This window comes from Syngnathus scovelli, chromosome 5, assembly GCF_024217435.2.
Source record: "Syngnathus scovelli strain Florida chromosome 5, RoL_Ssco_1.2, whole genome shotgun sequence".
Lineage (NCBI taxonomy): Eukaryota > Metazoa > Chordata > Actinopteri > Syngnathiformes > Syngnathidae > Syngnathus > Syngnathus scovelli.
Genome location: NC_090851.1, coordinates 13,137,360 through 13,152,572, shown reverse-complemented (window position 1 = coordinate 13,152,572; position 15,213 = coordinate 13,137,360). Strand labels below are relative to the sequence as shown.

Genomic DNA, 15,213 nt, shown 5'->3' with positions numbered 1-15,213 from the left:
GTGTGTACGTGCGGTTGTGTGCGCGCTCGGTGTGTGCGTTTATGTGCACACCCTGTGTGCTGCATCCACACAGTGTGAGGAGGAAGACGGCATGGATCAGAGAATGTTCAAGAAAGGGGGGCTAACTCGTAAATAATGAGGAGCTATTGGGAGTAATCTGTTTGTCCTTTCTTTAAGGTTAGGTTAGGTTAGGTTAGCAACACGAGCGATTTAGAGGTTCAAAAGAAAGACAGTTAAAAGAAAAAAACATTTTTGATTTGGACAATGGCAGGCTAACAAGAGCATGAGAAAGAAGGGTAGAGAAAGCGGTGAAAATAGACAAGGAAAGAAATGAATACAAGGGCATTTATCCATCTTTGCATGATGTGACACACCCGAGTGCCTCGAAACTCGGAGTGAGCTATGTTGGACCGCCGCCGTACGGCGACCCCGGAGTAATGGATCCGGTGGTGACGTTGGGTGGTAGGATGGTAGTGGATGTCGAGGGCGAAGGCGAAAGGGCGGATCAGAGTATTGTACAGTTGATTGAACAAGCAGTAAATAAAGAGAGGCGACGGGCCCGGGAGGGGGACACATCCCGCGTGGACACATCCCGCGTGGACACCTCCACCCCCGGTCCGAGCCCTCAACCGTCCAATGTGACAAAAGGAGAAAGCTGGCATAGACTTACTGCCGAGAATGAGGAGCTAAAAAAGAAAATTGATCAAGCCGATGAGCAGCGTAGACAGGAAGCGCAGATGTTAAAATGGGCAACAGAGAGAGAGAGAGAGAGAGACACGGAGAAAATATAATTTGCGGAGTGGTCAGGGACAGATGACACAGGCCGAGGTGCAGAAAAATGAATTGATGTGTCCGCTGGTGACCACATCGGGCGGTCAGCACTACGAGCCCATGGTGCTCCGTGATGTGACCACGATAATGGAAAATATGCCCCCACTTCACAGAGGAGGCAAGGTGTGGCTGAACAAATTTTTGGCTCTGATGAGTGGGCAGAGCTGTACACTCGGTGACATGCGCTAGATGTTGGCAGGAGCATGCTCCCTGGTGCAACTGCAGGCAACTGAGGAAGCAGCAGGCACAGCGAGACTGGGGAGGGAGGTGCCCTTGCCACAAGTAGCAGCGCCCCTGTTTGAAAACATTAAATTGACTTTCCCACAACCCACCGATCTGGCCCCCACTATGTTTCCTTATGATGTGAAAATGTCACCTGCACAACATTATGTAACATGTGTGGAGAGTTGGATTGAAACCACAGGTCGACATCCGGCTCTCACGCACGAGGCAGAGGTGCTCTTCCGAACGGCGCTGCTGGATGGACTTCCGCCAGATGTGAAGAAGCAGCTAATGTCAGATCCTGACATTCTGGTTTGTGCCGAAGAACGATTTAAACGTCATCTTTTGCATCACTGCAGAATGTTCACTGAGTCACAAGCTAAAGTTGAAAACGAGACAGACGCATTATCTAAACAGTTGTTGAAATTACAGTTGGCAAAAATGCATGGTGAAGCTAAACAGTCTAAATCACAGAAAAAGGAAATGCAAATGTCACAGGCTCTTCAGGTGGTGGGGCGCGGAAGGGGCCAGTTCCGGGGCGGATACAGAGGGAGTGCACCTGCTTACCCGGGGAGGGCAGCATACAAACCCCATTCGCCCAACGCATGTTTCATCTGCGGCGAAACCGACCACTGGGCAAAAGAATGCCCACAGTATCGACCGCGCGGAGCCACCCGCCCACAAACGCACGGAGGTCAGTACTACCAACATGATGATCTCTGGTGTGGACAATTTGAATAGGGCTGCCCAGGGAGCCAGGAAAGCAGTGGCCCGGCGGAGCCAATGCTTCATGTGACAGTGGAAAGAAAAACCTGTGAAGATGCTGGTGGACACAGGAGCAACTTATTCATCAATAAACACTGCCCTTCCTGTATCCTCACTGTCAAAGAAAACAACAACTTTAGTCGGCTTCTCGGGACAACCACGTACTCTGCCTTTTACCAAACCACTTGAAACTGTGATCACCCGGACAGGGTGTAGACTGTGGTACAAATACATCCATTCCACAGACACTCCGATCAATTTGATGGGAAGGGACTTGCTGTCAGCCGTTCAAGCCAGAATTCTGTGTGGGCCAGAGGGAGTGATTATTCAATTTCCAGATGGCATCAGCATCCAGTGCTCACAGCAGCTACAACAACATGGTCAGTGGCTGATGGCGCCCCTACCGGCAGAAGCAGAAACTGCAACCATCTACTGGGCCAGGCTGGAGCCAGAGACCCCTGCTGGTGGCGGTGTGTTCTCGACCTACCTACTGTGGAAGCCTGGATCTGCTCACTGGCGCCATACCACCCACCTGTTGATCCTTTGCATTGCACTCTATTTTATGACCGAAAAAGTGATGATGTATATCGGGATTTGTTTGAAGAAATTGAAGGGCACATGTGGGATTTAACTTCATCGTGCATTTTGATTGGTAAAGAGGGAGTCGCAGCGGCAACTGAATTGACATATGAACAAATGCAGTGGTTCAAAATGACAGAGAAAGGGGTGCCACACATTTCGCTGGCTCTTGCCCCAGGACACGAGGCCAGACAATTGGGCTCAATGGCCAAGCAGTTGTTGCAACAGACCGATTGGCGGAAAACTCACATTCCTAATTTGTACTGGTCTGAGTCTCAGAATGCATACCAAATTAAACAACCCATGGCAGACACAGGATTGCTGGAGATGATGTTGGTGTCCCGCACACACGGTAGGGAGTTAACTGATCATGAGGACGCTGAAGTAATGCTGGCGGCCTTGCCCGACACACTGTGGTCCCAGAGTCCATTTGATGTCGGGTTTTGTCATTAGGTGGCCCCTATTGATCTCCAAATGGATGAGACGCAGCCTATCAAACGGCCTCAATATCGTTGGCCGAAAGAGGCGGACCAAGGCATGGAAGACACTCTGTGTGGCCTCTGGGACGCAGGGGTGTTGGAAGTGTCCGACGGTCAAATCGCACTCCTTGCTGTGGCGTTACCAAACTGGGTGAAGCTTGGGTCAAGGTGGACAGGAGCTTCATTGTGCACTAAGTTTGACAGAACTGAGGAGATTTGATAAAAATTGAAGAATGCGTAGAGCTACAGAGAAAAGCATCATAGTCAGAGATTGAACAGATTTGGATAAAACAAATAGGCTAAAACGGTAAGAAACAAGAGCGAGATCTGATATTTTGGCTCGTCAGGCTTAAGAAGTAGAAGTCGAGTTAGATACATTTTAGAATAGGACATTTGGACTAAAGTGGATTCGGTCAAGAGAAACAGGGGCATTTTGGCATTTTAACAGGGATTGACAGCAAGGGAGATTGAGGATAGAAGATCTGGACAGCAATGACGTAAATTACATTAAAAACTGCCCATTCTAGGGAGAGGTGCTGAATGGTGTGACAGGCAGGATTTTTAGGAAGAGAAAAAGGGGCGAGTTAGACTCGCCAAGAGGGGCAATAAAGAGAAGCAGACTGAGAAACATATTTGAGCTAGACAACAGGAAAAAGGGGGAGAGCCAAATGATGATGTAAAAATCCAGAGGGAATAGTCGGACCCATCTTTATTGAATTTAATTAGGACAATTAATAGAGATCGAGTTTGTAGGAGCAATCTGAGGTTATGGAGGCTCCCCTGACACGCGGGTCCCACAGTCGTCTCCCCCCAGATAGACATATATGACAATTTGAGATGAATCTGATGGGCGAGTTTATGGAAAATTGAATTGGAGATTTTACAATAGGTCATGTTGACAAGTATGTCCAAATGTGAAGAGTTACTATTAGGAGTCAATGTTTGCCTGCACACTAACATACTAACTTTGCTTAGTGTGGGAGGAGAGCTGAGTGATAGAGACGGATGTGTGTGTCTGCGAGTGTGTGGATGGGTGCGTGCGCATGTGATCATCTATGACTGTGTGTGCGCAATATGATTGGCCAGAGAGGTCTGAAGTTGGGGTGATGTGTTTGCAATTGAGGATAAAATTCCTCTCACCTGAAGGGGTGGTACAGACTGGAGGGTCTGGAACTGGTAAGTGATGAGTTCTGACCGGAACCATGGCTCAATGATCAAATCAGGGGCACCATCGACAACAAAACGATGTGATGGAGAAGGCCCATTTCAGTGATATGGTCAGACAAGACAGAACTAGTATCGAACAGCAAGACTTTGGACGATTTGACGTGTGACGACTTTGAGCTCACCCGACGGGGTGACGGACTAGGTGGACAGTGACCAATTGTTTGACGCTTGAACGTGTTTGCGACAATAGCACGCTCTGCTTTGTTTTTCTGTGTGACTTGATTTTTTATTTTTTTTTTTGCAGCATCAGCCACCAGCCAAGGAACGGATTGCGCGTTGCTTGCGTAACTTGTTTTCATTCTTGCAGGTTGTCGATTGCATTCGTGGAAAGTTTGTGTTGGATTTACAAGAATATGTTAACCCTTGCCCTTTTGGTTTTTATGATGAACTTGTTGATGACGTGGTTTTCAGGACATGATCCGCGGGCGCCAGGATTCATTTTATGACTGTTTTAATTTTGATACTTGATGTCTGTTTTTGTGTGTACAAATGTCCGCTGTCAGCCGGGCTATAAGCTCACTGACAGGAGTGCGATGATTTTTGTTTGTGTTGCCGAGTGTGTGTGGTGGACAGTCAAGTTTCAAGGACTTGGGGTGATGGTCCCGGGGCCCAGATGGTAACTAGAGGTTCCGCGGGCCTGGCTACAATGAGTGTGGTGATGAGAGGGGACGCTTTGCAGGTTCCTTTTGATACGTAATGACACATTGGGTGAATGTGTCAAAGGGGGAGAGTGGTAAAATAGAAATGGGTGAGTAGGTTTCAATTTGTAATTGTGATATACAAATTTTTTTTCCAAATTCACTTGCTTTCAAGCTTTAACAGGACATGCCAGAATTCACCCAGCAATGATGGAAGGAGCAGAGGAAGACCAGTGACATCTGGTTGTGGTGTGGAGATGACAAATTATAGGATCGCTTGCCGAAGAATGCATCAGGTATCTGTGCCCTCGTGTCGTTGATAATGCCTGTGGTGGTTGTCCCCATTGAAATACAGAATCTCAATTGGAACCTGGAGTCCCCACTGGCGGGGCTCCTGAAGCAAGCCAAAAGAGACATTTTGCCCCCGTGGTTGAGCGACGACCATCCAACATATATTGACACTATAGGAGTGCCCCGGGGTGTGCCAGATAAGTATAAACTCGTTAATCAAGTGTCCTCGGGATTCGAAAGTATCTTCCTATGGATCACCCCCAGTAAAAATGTAGACCGTATTAATTACGTTCATTACAATGTCCAACGACTGGGTAATTATACAGCTGAATCATTTGCCGCAGTTCATGAACAATTGGCTGCAACGTCGTTAATGGCGTTCCAAAATAGAATTGCGTTGGACATGCTATTGGCTAAGGAACATGGTGTGTGTGGAATGTTTGGTGATGCATGTTGTACTTTCATCCCAAACAACACGGCACCAGGAGGCCGACTGACCAGGGCGTTGGAAGGACTAAGGACACTGAACAAAAAGATGAAAGATCATTCAGGCGTACACACCGATATTTGGTCTGATTGGATGAAAACGTTCGGAAGCTGGAAAGGCCTCATCATGTCTGTGCTTGTTGCTGTAGCTATTTTTATTACAATTATGATTTTACGCGATTGTTGTTGTATTCCATGTATTAGGTCACTCACTGTCCGGTTGATCGAGAAAACCGTCGGCCCGTTGCCACCGATGGGCCAATATGCCCTGGTGACTCAACATGAGCAGCGGGGGGAAGGAAGGATCGACAGCGCGCTGGTAGCTGTTTGCTAAAGTAACGGGTGATGACCTCATAAATGAGGTCATGAGAGGGAATAAAGGAAAATGTGCTTTCGGCAGTTTGCAAACATATGTTTTAAGGTTGCGTTAAACTTATAATCATATTAATATCTAGTATTAGAGTGCTCGTGTGGATTGGTGGGGGGCGAGGAATGTGCAGACAAACTGCATGAACTTGTTTTCTTCAAAGTGTTGTGGAATAGGCCCGGATAGGGAGTACCGGAGGAGACCATCTCAAGGTCGGTTAGGAACAAGAACAACAGCACGTCTATGAGACCGGCCTTCGAGGGAAAAACCCAACTGTCTGACCTCAGCGACACCTGGACCGGGGAGGAGATGGCCATCGACCAATCATCTCACAATATTTTGCATGCTTTAATATTCATATTGTGTTTCTTTAAAACTGGGCAACCCGGAAGAATGTGTCGTCTTTTGGTGGTCACAAAAACGCACGAGTTTTAGTGTGAGGGACCCGGGACCCAGGCCTGTATTAGTGCGCTTTGTCAGGAATAAATAATTGGTAAATTTGGTCTGATTGATCTACTGGTCTTCTCTTTGACAGAACGAACTCGCAAAATTGTTAGGTGCGCCAGTGTGTGGATTAGGACATAGCAATTTATGTGTTAAGTGTTGATCGCAATTTGGAGTCAGATCAATAACTAGAATCCGTAACCTAACACATCTTAGACGCCTTTCACTCGCAACAAAATAGAAGACTGCAAAAAAAAAAAAAAAAAAAAAAAGGAGTGGGGAGACAATTTTCGTCGCTTCCGACTGCCAACATACCTCCGAGTTGGGCTTCGATCAGAGCCAAAGTGGGGCCATGTCTTGTGTGAATGCATATGTCATCGGCACGTTGGAAATGACTGTCAGGGATCACCAAGGATAAAAACTCAATCAATGCACAATGAAAAACGTTCAAACCGAAAATAAACTTTCCTTTTTAGCATCAATCTACAGTAGTGTTTGAGCACAATTCATCACCACACAGAAATAGAAAAGCATTGGCGCTCATTGGAAACGGGCTAGCACGACTTGTCCAGATATCCGTAGTTAAGCTAAGGGCAGTAACTCCTTGTCGCAAGTCTGTAATGCGCCTTTTTACATTCTCATGCACCTTCAATCAAATTAGTCATTTTATAACTGTCACGGTCGGATGGTGGAGCATGGAGCAGGACGACCAAGTGCAGCTTGGACCAGGGTTTATTGAAGCAACTCAAAATACAGACTCGGTAAACTGACATGACTTAAACAATAACTTGACTGACCGGGACGTGGAACAAGACAGCAGGACATGACGGCACCAAGACAGGACGACAACACCGAACGACAGCAACCAAAACCAAAACCAATGACCAAAACCAATGATCCGACAGGGAGAGAGGGGCAGACAGGACTTTTATACAAGACAGGTAACGAGAGGCAGGTGGGAACAATCACACTAATCATGGGCACACAGGAGGGGAGGGGCGAGCACACAGACAGAAACCAAGACAACAGACACATAGTGGAGCAGTTGGGGACGAGACGTGACAGAACCCCCCCCACAAGGGACGTCTCCCGACGTCCCAAAAAAAAAAAAAAACTAGGGGAACCGAACCGCACCGCACTCGGGCGGCGACTTGGGGAACCGAACCGCACCGCACTCGGGCGGCGACAGATCCGCACCGCACTCGGGCGGCGACAGATCCGCACCGCACTCGGGCGGCGACAGATCCGCACCGCACTCGGGCGGCGACAGATCCGCACCGCACTCGGGCGGCGACAGATCCGCACCGCACTCGGGCGGCGACAGATCCGCACCGCACTCGGGCGGCGACAGATCCGCACCGCACTCGGGCGGCGACTGCGGGGACAGATCCGCACCGCACTCGGGCGGCGACTGCGGGGGCGGCGACTGCGGGGACAGATCCGCACCGCACTCGGGCGGCGACTGCGGGGGCGGCGACTGCGGGGACAGATCCGCACCGCACTCGGGCGGCGACTGCGGGGGCGGCGACTGCGGGGACAGATCCGCACTCGGGCGGCGACTGCGGGGACAGATCCGCACTCGGGCGGCGACTGCGGGGACAGATCCGCACTCGGGCGGCGACTGCGGGGACAGATCCGCACTCGGGCGGCGACTGCGGGGACAGATCCGCACTCGGGCGGCGACTGCGGGGACAGATCCGCACTCGGGCGGCGACTGCGGGGACAGATCCGCACTCGGGCGGCGACTGCGGGGACAGATCCGCACTCGGGCGGTGACCTAGGGGACAGAGCCGCACTCGGGCGGTGACCTAGGGGACAGAGCCCCACTCGGGCGGTGACCTAGGGGACAGAGCCGCACTCGGGCGGTGACCTAGGGGACAGAGCCGCACTCGGGCGGTGACCTAGGGGACAGAGCCGCACTCTGGCGGCGACTTGGGGAACAGAACCGCGCTCGGGCAGCGACTTGGGGAACACAACCGCACTGGGGCGGCGACTTGGGAAGTCTGTACGGCGATCGGCGGCCACTCACAAAGTCCGTACAGTGATCGGCGACATTCGGAAGGCGGGGCTCTGCGCGGCGGCAAGAGCCATCACGCGCCGCAGCAGTGGGAGTGGAGCCAGGGACGATCGCGGGTCCGACGCAGCTGGCTTGGATGTCTGGCGACGTTCGCGGGTCCTGCGACGCTGGGGTGGAGCCCGATGGCGGCCGTGAGTCTGATGACGCCGGGAGGCACTCCAACGGCGGCCGTGGGTCCGGCGTCGCGGCACCAGAGTCCGATGACGGTCGCAGAGGCGATGGTGCCAGGAGGAACTTCGATGGCGGCCGCGGGTCCGGCGTCGCGGGAGCGAAGTCCGATGACGCTCGCAGAGGCGATGGTGCCGGGAGGAACTCCGATGGCGGCCGCGGGTCCGGCGTCGCGGGAGCGAAGTCCGATGGCAGCTGCAAGCCCATGGCGCTGGAACAAGCTCGGACGACGATCGGGCGTCGCAGCGGGAGCTGGTGGTGGAGGGGGGTCCAAGCGCTGGTCGTTGTGATGGTCGGATCATTCTGTCACGGTCGGGTGGAGCATGGAGCAGGACGACCAAGTGCAGCTTGGACCAGGGTTTATTGAAGCAACTCAAAATACAGACTCGGTAAACTGACATGACTTAAACAATAACTTGACTGACTGACCGGGACGTGGAACAAGAAGACAGCAGGACATGACGGCACCAAGACAGGACGACAACACCGAACGACAGCAACCAAAACCAAAACCAATGATCCGACAGGGAGAGAGGGGCAGACAGGACTTTTATACAAGACAGGTAACGAGAGGCAGGTGGGAACAATCACACTGATCATGGGCACACAGGAGGGGAGGGGCGAGCACACAGACAGAAACCAAGACAACAGACACATAGTGGAGCAGTTGGGGACGAGACGTGACAATAACATTATTTGTTTATACCATTATTTAACCGATTCAACGCCCTCCAACTTCAAGAGGCTTGTGACTCAGAGGGAGGAGTTGAGCGACGCTTGCTGGCCAATCAGAGACAGGAATAAGGTTCACTGCGACAGGTGAAGGGGGAAAAAAAGGTTCTTCGTTGCATTTTTCCCATTCATGTGTCATTGTGATGATTGTTTTTCCATCCAAGACAACATTATGTTTTTATATATGACATTAATGCTTTCATTATTCCCCATTCCTTAGGCGCAAAAGATAGTTTTGAATTAGGCTGTGTTCATGTATAGATTTACAATACACAATACAATATTAATCTTTTCATTTTTTAATTTTAATTACAACGATATGTGGTTACTAATTTTTTTATAGTGCAAACTATACTCTGTCTATGTGCCAGGATAAATTCATCATTTCATTTCATTTTATTTCTCTCAAGACTACCTGTACAATATAAATGTCCTTGGTGAGACGTTTATTTGTCTTGTTACCAAGTTTGCTCCCCTTTTCCGATAAGCAGCTGCTACAGAGACAGATGATGATACTCATACATTTTTATTTCACAATGCTTCAACGTCGCAAAGACACAGACACATGTTCAGGCTCTACTCTGAGCATTGTCCTGGGTTCGGCAGGGTTTGCGTGACGGGGTTTTGCGCCGCTAGGCTGGCTTCGCAGCTCACTGATTGGACCGTGCACCATTGTCCGGTGACAGGCTCAAGGTGCTGGTCCAGCTGAAGCCCACCTACATCAGGCTCTTCCGGGGAGCTGTGCGACACCCCTGAGGTAGCGGGGGCGCCATCAACCTTCCAACCCAGGGTCCAAGTTTGAGGGCCCCCTTTGGCCAGGCACACGGCTGTGGCCTGTTCCGTTTGCAGCTGCTCCTTGGAAGGAGGGAAGAGGGTCACGGTGGGCCGATGCAACTCATCCGCTGTCAGGGGGACAGGACAAGAGACAAGCTGTTTTCTCCAATTGCACACACTTTCAATGTCACGTAGGCCGTGGTTCGGCTCATGTGAATTTACAAGAACACACTTTATGAAACACTTACCTTCTCACTGGGCAACAAACATCCAAACGGTCCTAATATATGTCATAATAAACATTATTCCATCATTGCATTGTAGGTATAGCTACACTTCAGGAAATAGCCGTTAACAGCTAATATCGAATTAGGTTTTTAGCTCTTACTCAAGAAAGGGGTAGGTGTTTGTTTTGTAAAAATTGACAAAACTAATGTTACTCGTTTTCCAAAAGCTGGCTAAGGAACTGGAGAATTATCATAATTATCAATAATAGATGATCAAGTAAATAGTACTTACCAAGGATAAGTTTGGTTCCTTCTTCAGCGAAACTCCACCACAGTGATGCAAAGCGGTGAGCCGTCCGGACAAAAACTCGTCTACTGTCAATGAGCAATGATTTGCTGTAATACCGAAAAGTACAAGTCCAAACAACAGGAAGTGGCGGCCTCGCACCTTCACAAAGGCAGGTGCGCTCACAGCTTCATTTGCATGCGCCTCTGCCATCTCTAAAAGATGATGAATCAGCTCCAAAAAAAGTTTGCTCTCCAATACCACCACAATGGCCAACATCGGATATGTTAATTGTATTTCTTTCGATAATTCTCTCACATGCCACAAGAAGGCGTCTGCGTAACAATGTTGGAACTCGTCCAACACTAGCAGATAATCATGGCTCTAAAATTTAGTCTAAATTGACTATTGTTTTGTTTGTTGCGCGCTACCCCGATGAAGATGACTGTGAGCAAAGCCATATTCATTTTTGCTAAGTACAGCGCAGCTACTGATGCACTCAGATGTGGAAAAGTCCAAAAAAGGAGGAAGTGATATCATCTCGCTTCCACAAAGCCAGCTGCGTTCGCAGCCTCATTTGCATGAGCTTCTGCGCTTCTTCAAAAAGTCTGCAGCACTCCTTTTGCGCAAACACCACTCGCACTACGAATCAGGATGTGGTCTTCCGCACTTGCGCTTGTCTTTTGGGCTCTGCTGATTCCTGGTGAGACTCTTTGAAACTTGGTGTCAGAGCAGAATATTTCATAAGGATGACTAGTTTAACTTGACATTTGGTGTTGCTTCATGGTGGCAGTTGGGTTTTCATTCATCTCATTTCAGGATCTTCTGCCCAGAATTTTCTGAGGCAGACAGACAGACTCATGTCTGTCTCTCTCAGAGGAACTGTGACCATCAGGGCCACAGGGAGTCAAAACATTGGTAGCTATCTCAGTTGGTACCAAGTGAAACCTGGACAGGCTCCCAAATCGCTCATCTACTACACATCATCAAAATTCTCCAACACGCCATCTCGATTCAGCTTCGCTCGATCCGGCTCTGACTACACTCTGACCATCAGTGGTGTCCAGAGAGATGACCTGGCCGAATACTTCTGTTTCGCCTACTACGGCTATGGCAGGTCGACACGGTGACGCGGAGACGTACAAAAACCTCCATGGACTTTTGAGAGAAGCGAAAGTGGTCTGTAGAAGGTGACAAGTGAAAAGCAGAAGATAGAGGAATGCTCAACATAACCGGTCAGAATTTACATACGTTTAATTCAAGACTATATATGTCTAGTCAACTATTTATTACAATATATCATGTAACAAAAAAAAAAATCCTCATAAAAATACACATCACCACAAATTTTCTGGTGGTTGGGGGGGGGGGGGACGTGACAGTCAGTAACATTTGACATCATTCTGTAGCATTCCCCAAGTTTTTATTCAGCTTCTTCGTCTTCACACGCAATTTCCAGAAATTTCAAATTCTAGTGTTTTTAATATAGTTTACCATTGTGTATTCTTCAGAAATCTTTTTTTTGGGGGGGGGATTTATACTTTGTACAGTCTTGGCGTCAGGTTTCACACGTCGGCGCTTGCAACGAACATTTTCGATGACCCAAAATAAAAATCTAAAACTGGTTCAGCACCATAATCTCCAGATTTACAACGTCATTTAGAAAACCAACCAACTACTGTAACTTAAATTGAAGTAAAATAATACACGAGAAGAAGAACAGAAGGATGAAAGCGGCACATCTGGTTCTGGAACCATGGCAACTCTCAGAGCTGAACTCACTGTTTGTGCGTATTCTGAATTTTGTCAGGATTCCTAAAAGGCTGCAAACAGTTTCTTACAATAAGAAAATATGTTGACACCTATTAAAATGCAAAAGTCTTGTGAACATCTTCGTGAATACGAATGAACCCGACCAAAAAATCAACATTCAGGACGAGCGCAACCCTCGCTACTTTTTGCTGCTCAAATCAACCCTTGCAAAAAGTGCTTTTAAAATAGTTTGTATGACAAATGGAAGGACACAATGACTAGAGATCAGGAGACAAACATCTTAAAAGCTGTATTTTAATGATATTATTAGAAGAAATTAGGGTTTACTGGTTTCTGAGCATGTTATGCATGTTATGAGTGGCTTAGTTATTGCCCAAATAAGGGAGTGGTAAAAGAAGTTAGAACATGGCTTCTTTTCTCTTCCTTAACCAGCCAAGCCTCAATTTCTGGCCAATGACCCATCCTCCCAGTGAATGGCAGGTAATCCGTTGAACAAAAACAAATAAATTAATGGATGAAAAAGCTCGTTGCTAAAAGTGAAATTAAAGCAAACGAAAGTTTAATATAGTTAGCAAAGTTTATTTCGAGCGTACCCTATGCGGTTTATCTACAGCACTGTCAATACAATACGCTTTTAAAAGATATTTGGAACAAAACGAATGTCATGTTGTGATTGTTATCCCCACCTAGAAGTACAAATAAACAGCATTGCTGAGAGAGCAGAGCAATACAACAATATTGCCATTCAAAAAATACCATTGCAGCTGTTCATTGCAATACCACTTATACTAGTATACTTAATAGTACTTTTGATATGCTACTGCAACTTCCTCTGTCTTCTTCATAGTAATATGTTATAGGTTAGAGTTCATCTTTCTCTTCTCCTTGGCAATAGCATGATGCTCTCTGGCTGTTCATGTAGGGTCTGCAGCCCAGAGTCCATACTGTGTTGAACAAAGTGTCTGCCACCGTTTCACATGCTGATGGGAGAAAGTAACGGACAAGAGTGGAAGTCAGTCTTTCCAGCAGCATTATCAACAGTACCTACCAGAAAACACTGGATTTTTAAACTCATTACTCGGCCTTTAATCCTGAAAAAAACAAATACCGTTCCCCTCATTTATGGATTAAAAAAAACAACAACTCATGAGCACAAATTGTTTGTCAACTTATTGAAAGCATTTCAAAGGTTCTCAATTTTCCAAAAGCAACTCATTTATTGGATTGCTCTGATTTAACCATCGGTGACTTACAAAGAAACAGAAATGTTAGACAACATTCAGCAACTTAGATTTAAGAGAAGCCAGTTTTTTGTGTGGTTTTTTTTTACAATGCAACAAATGGTCCTCAAACATTCACCAAGGTGAGAATTGTATGAGGAAGTGGTATGAAGAGAGGATACCAACCTTCAACTTTGGACACGAAACCCAGGCTCTTCTTGAGGTCGGTACAGATGCTGTGGAGGCACCAGCGGAACTTGGAGTCACAACGGTATTTGTTTGAGCCACAGGTATCATAACACATGTCCAGCTGGTTGCAGCACTTGGTCATGGCGGGGATTCCCATATCCATCTAGGGCACAACAAAAGGTTGCCGTAATCATACACCATGAATGACTGTAAGATTAAGTTTTGAATCAGGTCATTTGAAAAATGGTTTTGATGACATTTTTAGGTCAACAAATGCATACCCCCTCTGGAACAGGGAGACCAAAGAAATATGAGCTGCACCCATCAGGCTCAGGCATCTGATACCCAGGACGTGGAATTGGAGGATTACCTGGGAAAGGTGAAAAATCCAACATCACATGTACGTGTATAAATATTTCATGGGGTCAAACACGTCTTGAAAAATCAGATAACAGCATGAAATCATTTTGCTATCAGCTGAGGTCACAGTCCGTTTTCTGACCCTCCCAGATGATAACAACATTGATAATATCAGGCGCCCTGTAAAAGGGTGTATATTTTAACCTGAGAAAAATTATACGTTGTCACTGTGGTCTATGTATATATGTATCATTGTCTTCATCTGATCAGCATGACCAAATTAATTTCTGAACGCTAACACCGATAAAACAATGCCAATGTTAATTGTTTATCATTTCAAGACAGCAAAGCTCTGACAACGCTGGATCAACTGACCCACATTCTATGTTACTTTGTGCAGCAAATCTACTTCACCATATCGGCAGCGGTACTGGCAGAGTCCATCCCGTCCACCCATGAACTCCAGAATTGAGTCAAAGTAACCGGTAGCAGCCTCAAAGCCACCTCTCAGGGAGTTCAGGCCCCAGTCTGTGTCATCTTCCTCCTTGCCATTGGATGCCGGAGTTGGAGGTGATGCTGCTGCGACAGTTTCCTCGGTTTCTTGAGTGACTGCAATGCTCAGCAACAGGAGCAGGAGGGTAGAAATGAGGGCCAAACGGGTCATCCTGCACCTCATACAGTTCAGCGCGCAAACTAACAGTTGAGTAGTGAAACCGCACAACCTGAACTTTGAGCATGCAGACGTCAGGACAACCTCACATATGGAGGAACAAAGTCCAGGTTTTGTCTTGCAGAACTTGTAATCACTCTGTGATTAATGGAACGCATTCATACAGTGCACTGTTCAGTCTGATTTCATTAGATTTACTGTAGTCTCACTTATTTAAAACAAACTCACAACTCTTGTTAGGTTTGGGGAAGTTTTCTCAGTTGGTCAGAGGTGTGCTTCTGGTCTAGTGAGGTATCGCCAAAATAACAATAGTATGTACCATGGAAACGGGGAATACAGTAAGCCAAATGCCAAAGAAATGGTTGCAATTCATTTTTTAGTTAAATGGAACACTAAGAGCGTTGCATT

At 47.5% G+C, this 15,213-nt stretch overlaps 1 protein-coding gene and 1 gene segment (V, D, J or C); both read right to left on the bottom strand.

The window, feature by feature from the left end:
• Nucleotides 1–9,882: 9,882 nt before the first annotated feature.
• On the bottom strand, nt 9,883–10,806 carry LOC125968842 (Ig kappa-b4 chain C region-like). The segment is given in 2 exon segments: nt 9,883–10,208; nt 10,713–10,806. Coding segments are annotated over 2 exon segments (420 nt in total).
• Nucleotides 10,807–12,640: 1,834 nt separating this feature from the next.
• On the bottom strand, nt 12,641–14,811 carry LOC125969511 (group XIIB secretory phospholipase A2-like protein). The gene is made up of 4 exons (XM_049721678.1): nt 14,550–14,811; nt 14,057–14,145; nt 13,773–13,938; nt 12,641–13,346 (listed from the first exon to the last, which is right to left on the bottom strand). Exons 1-4 carry the CDS (start codon nt 14,809–14,811, stop codon nt 13,228–13,230), a joined length of 636 nt encoding a protein of 211 aa, XP_049577635.1. The 3' UTR covers nt 12,641–13,227.
• Between the last annotated feature and the right edge of the window lie 402 nt (nt 14,812–15,213).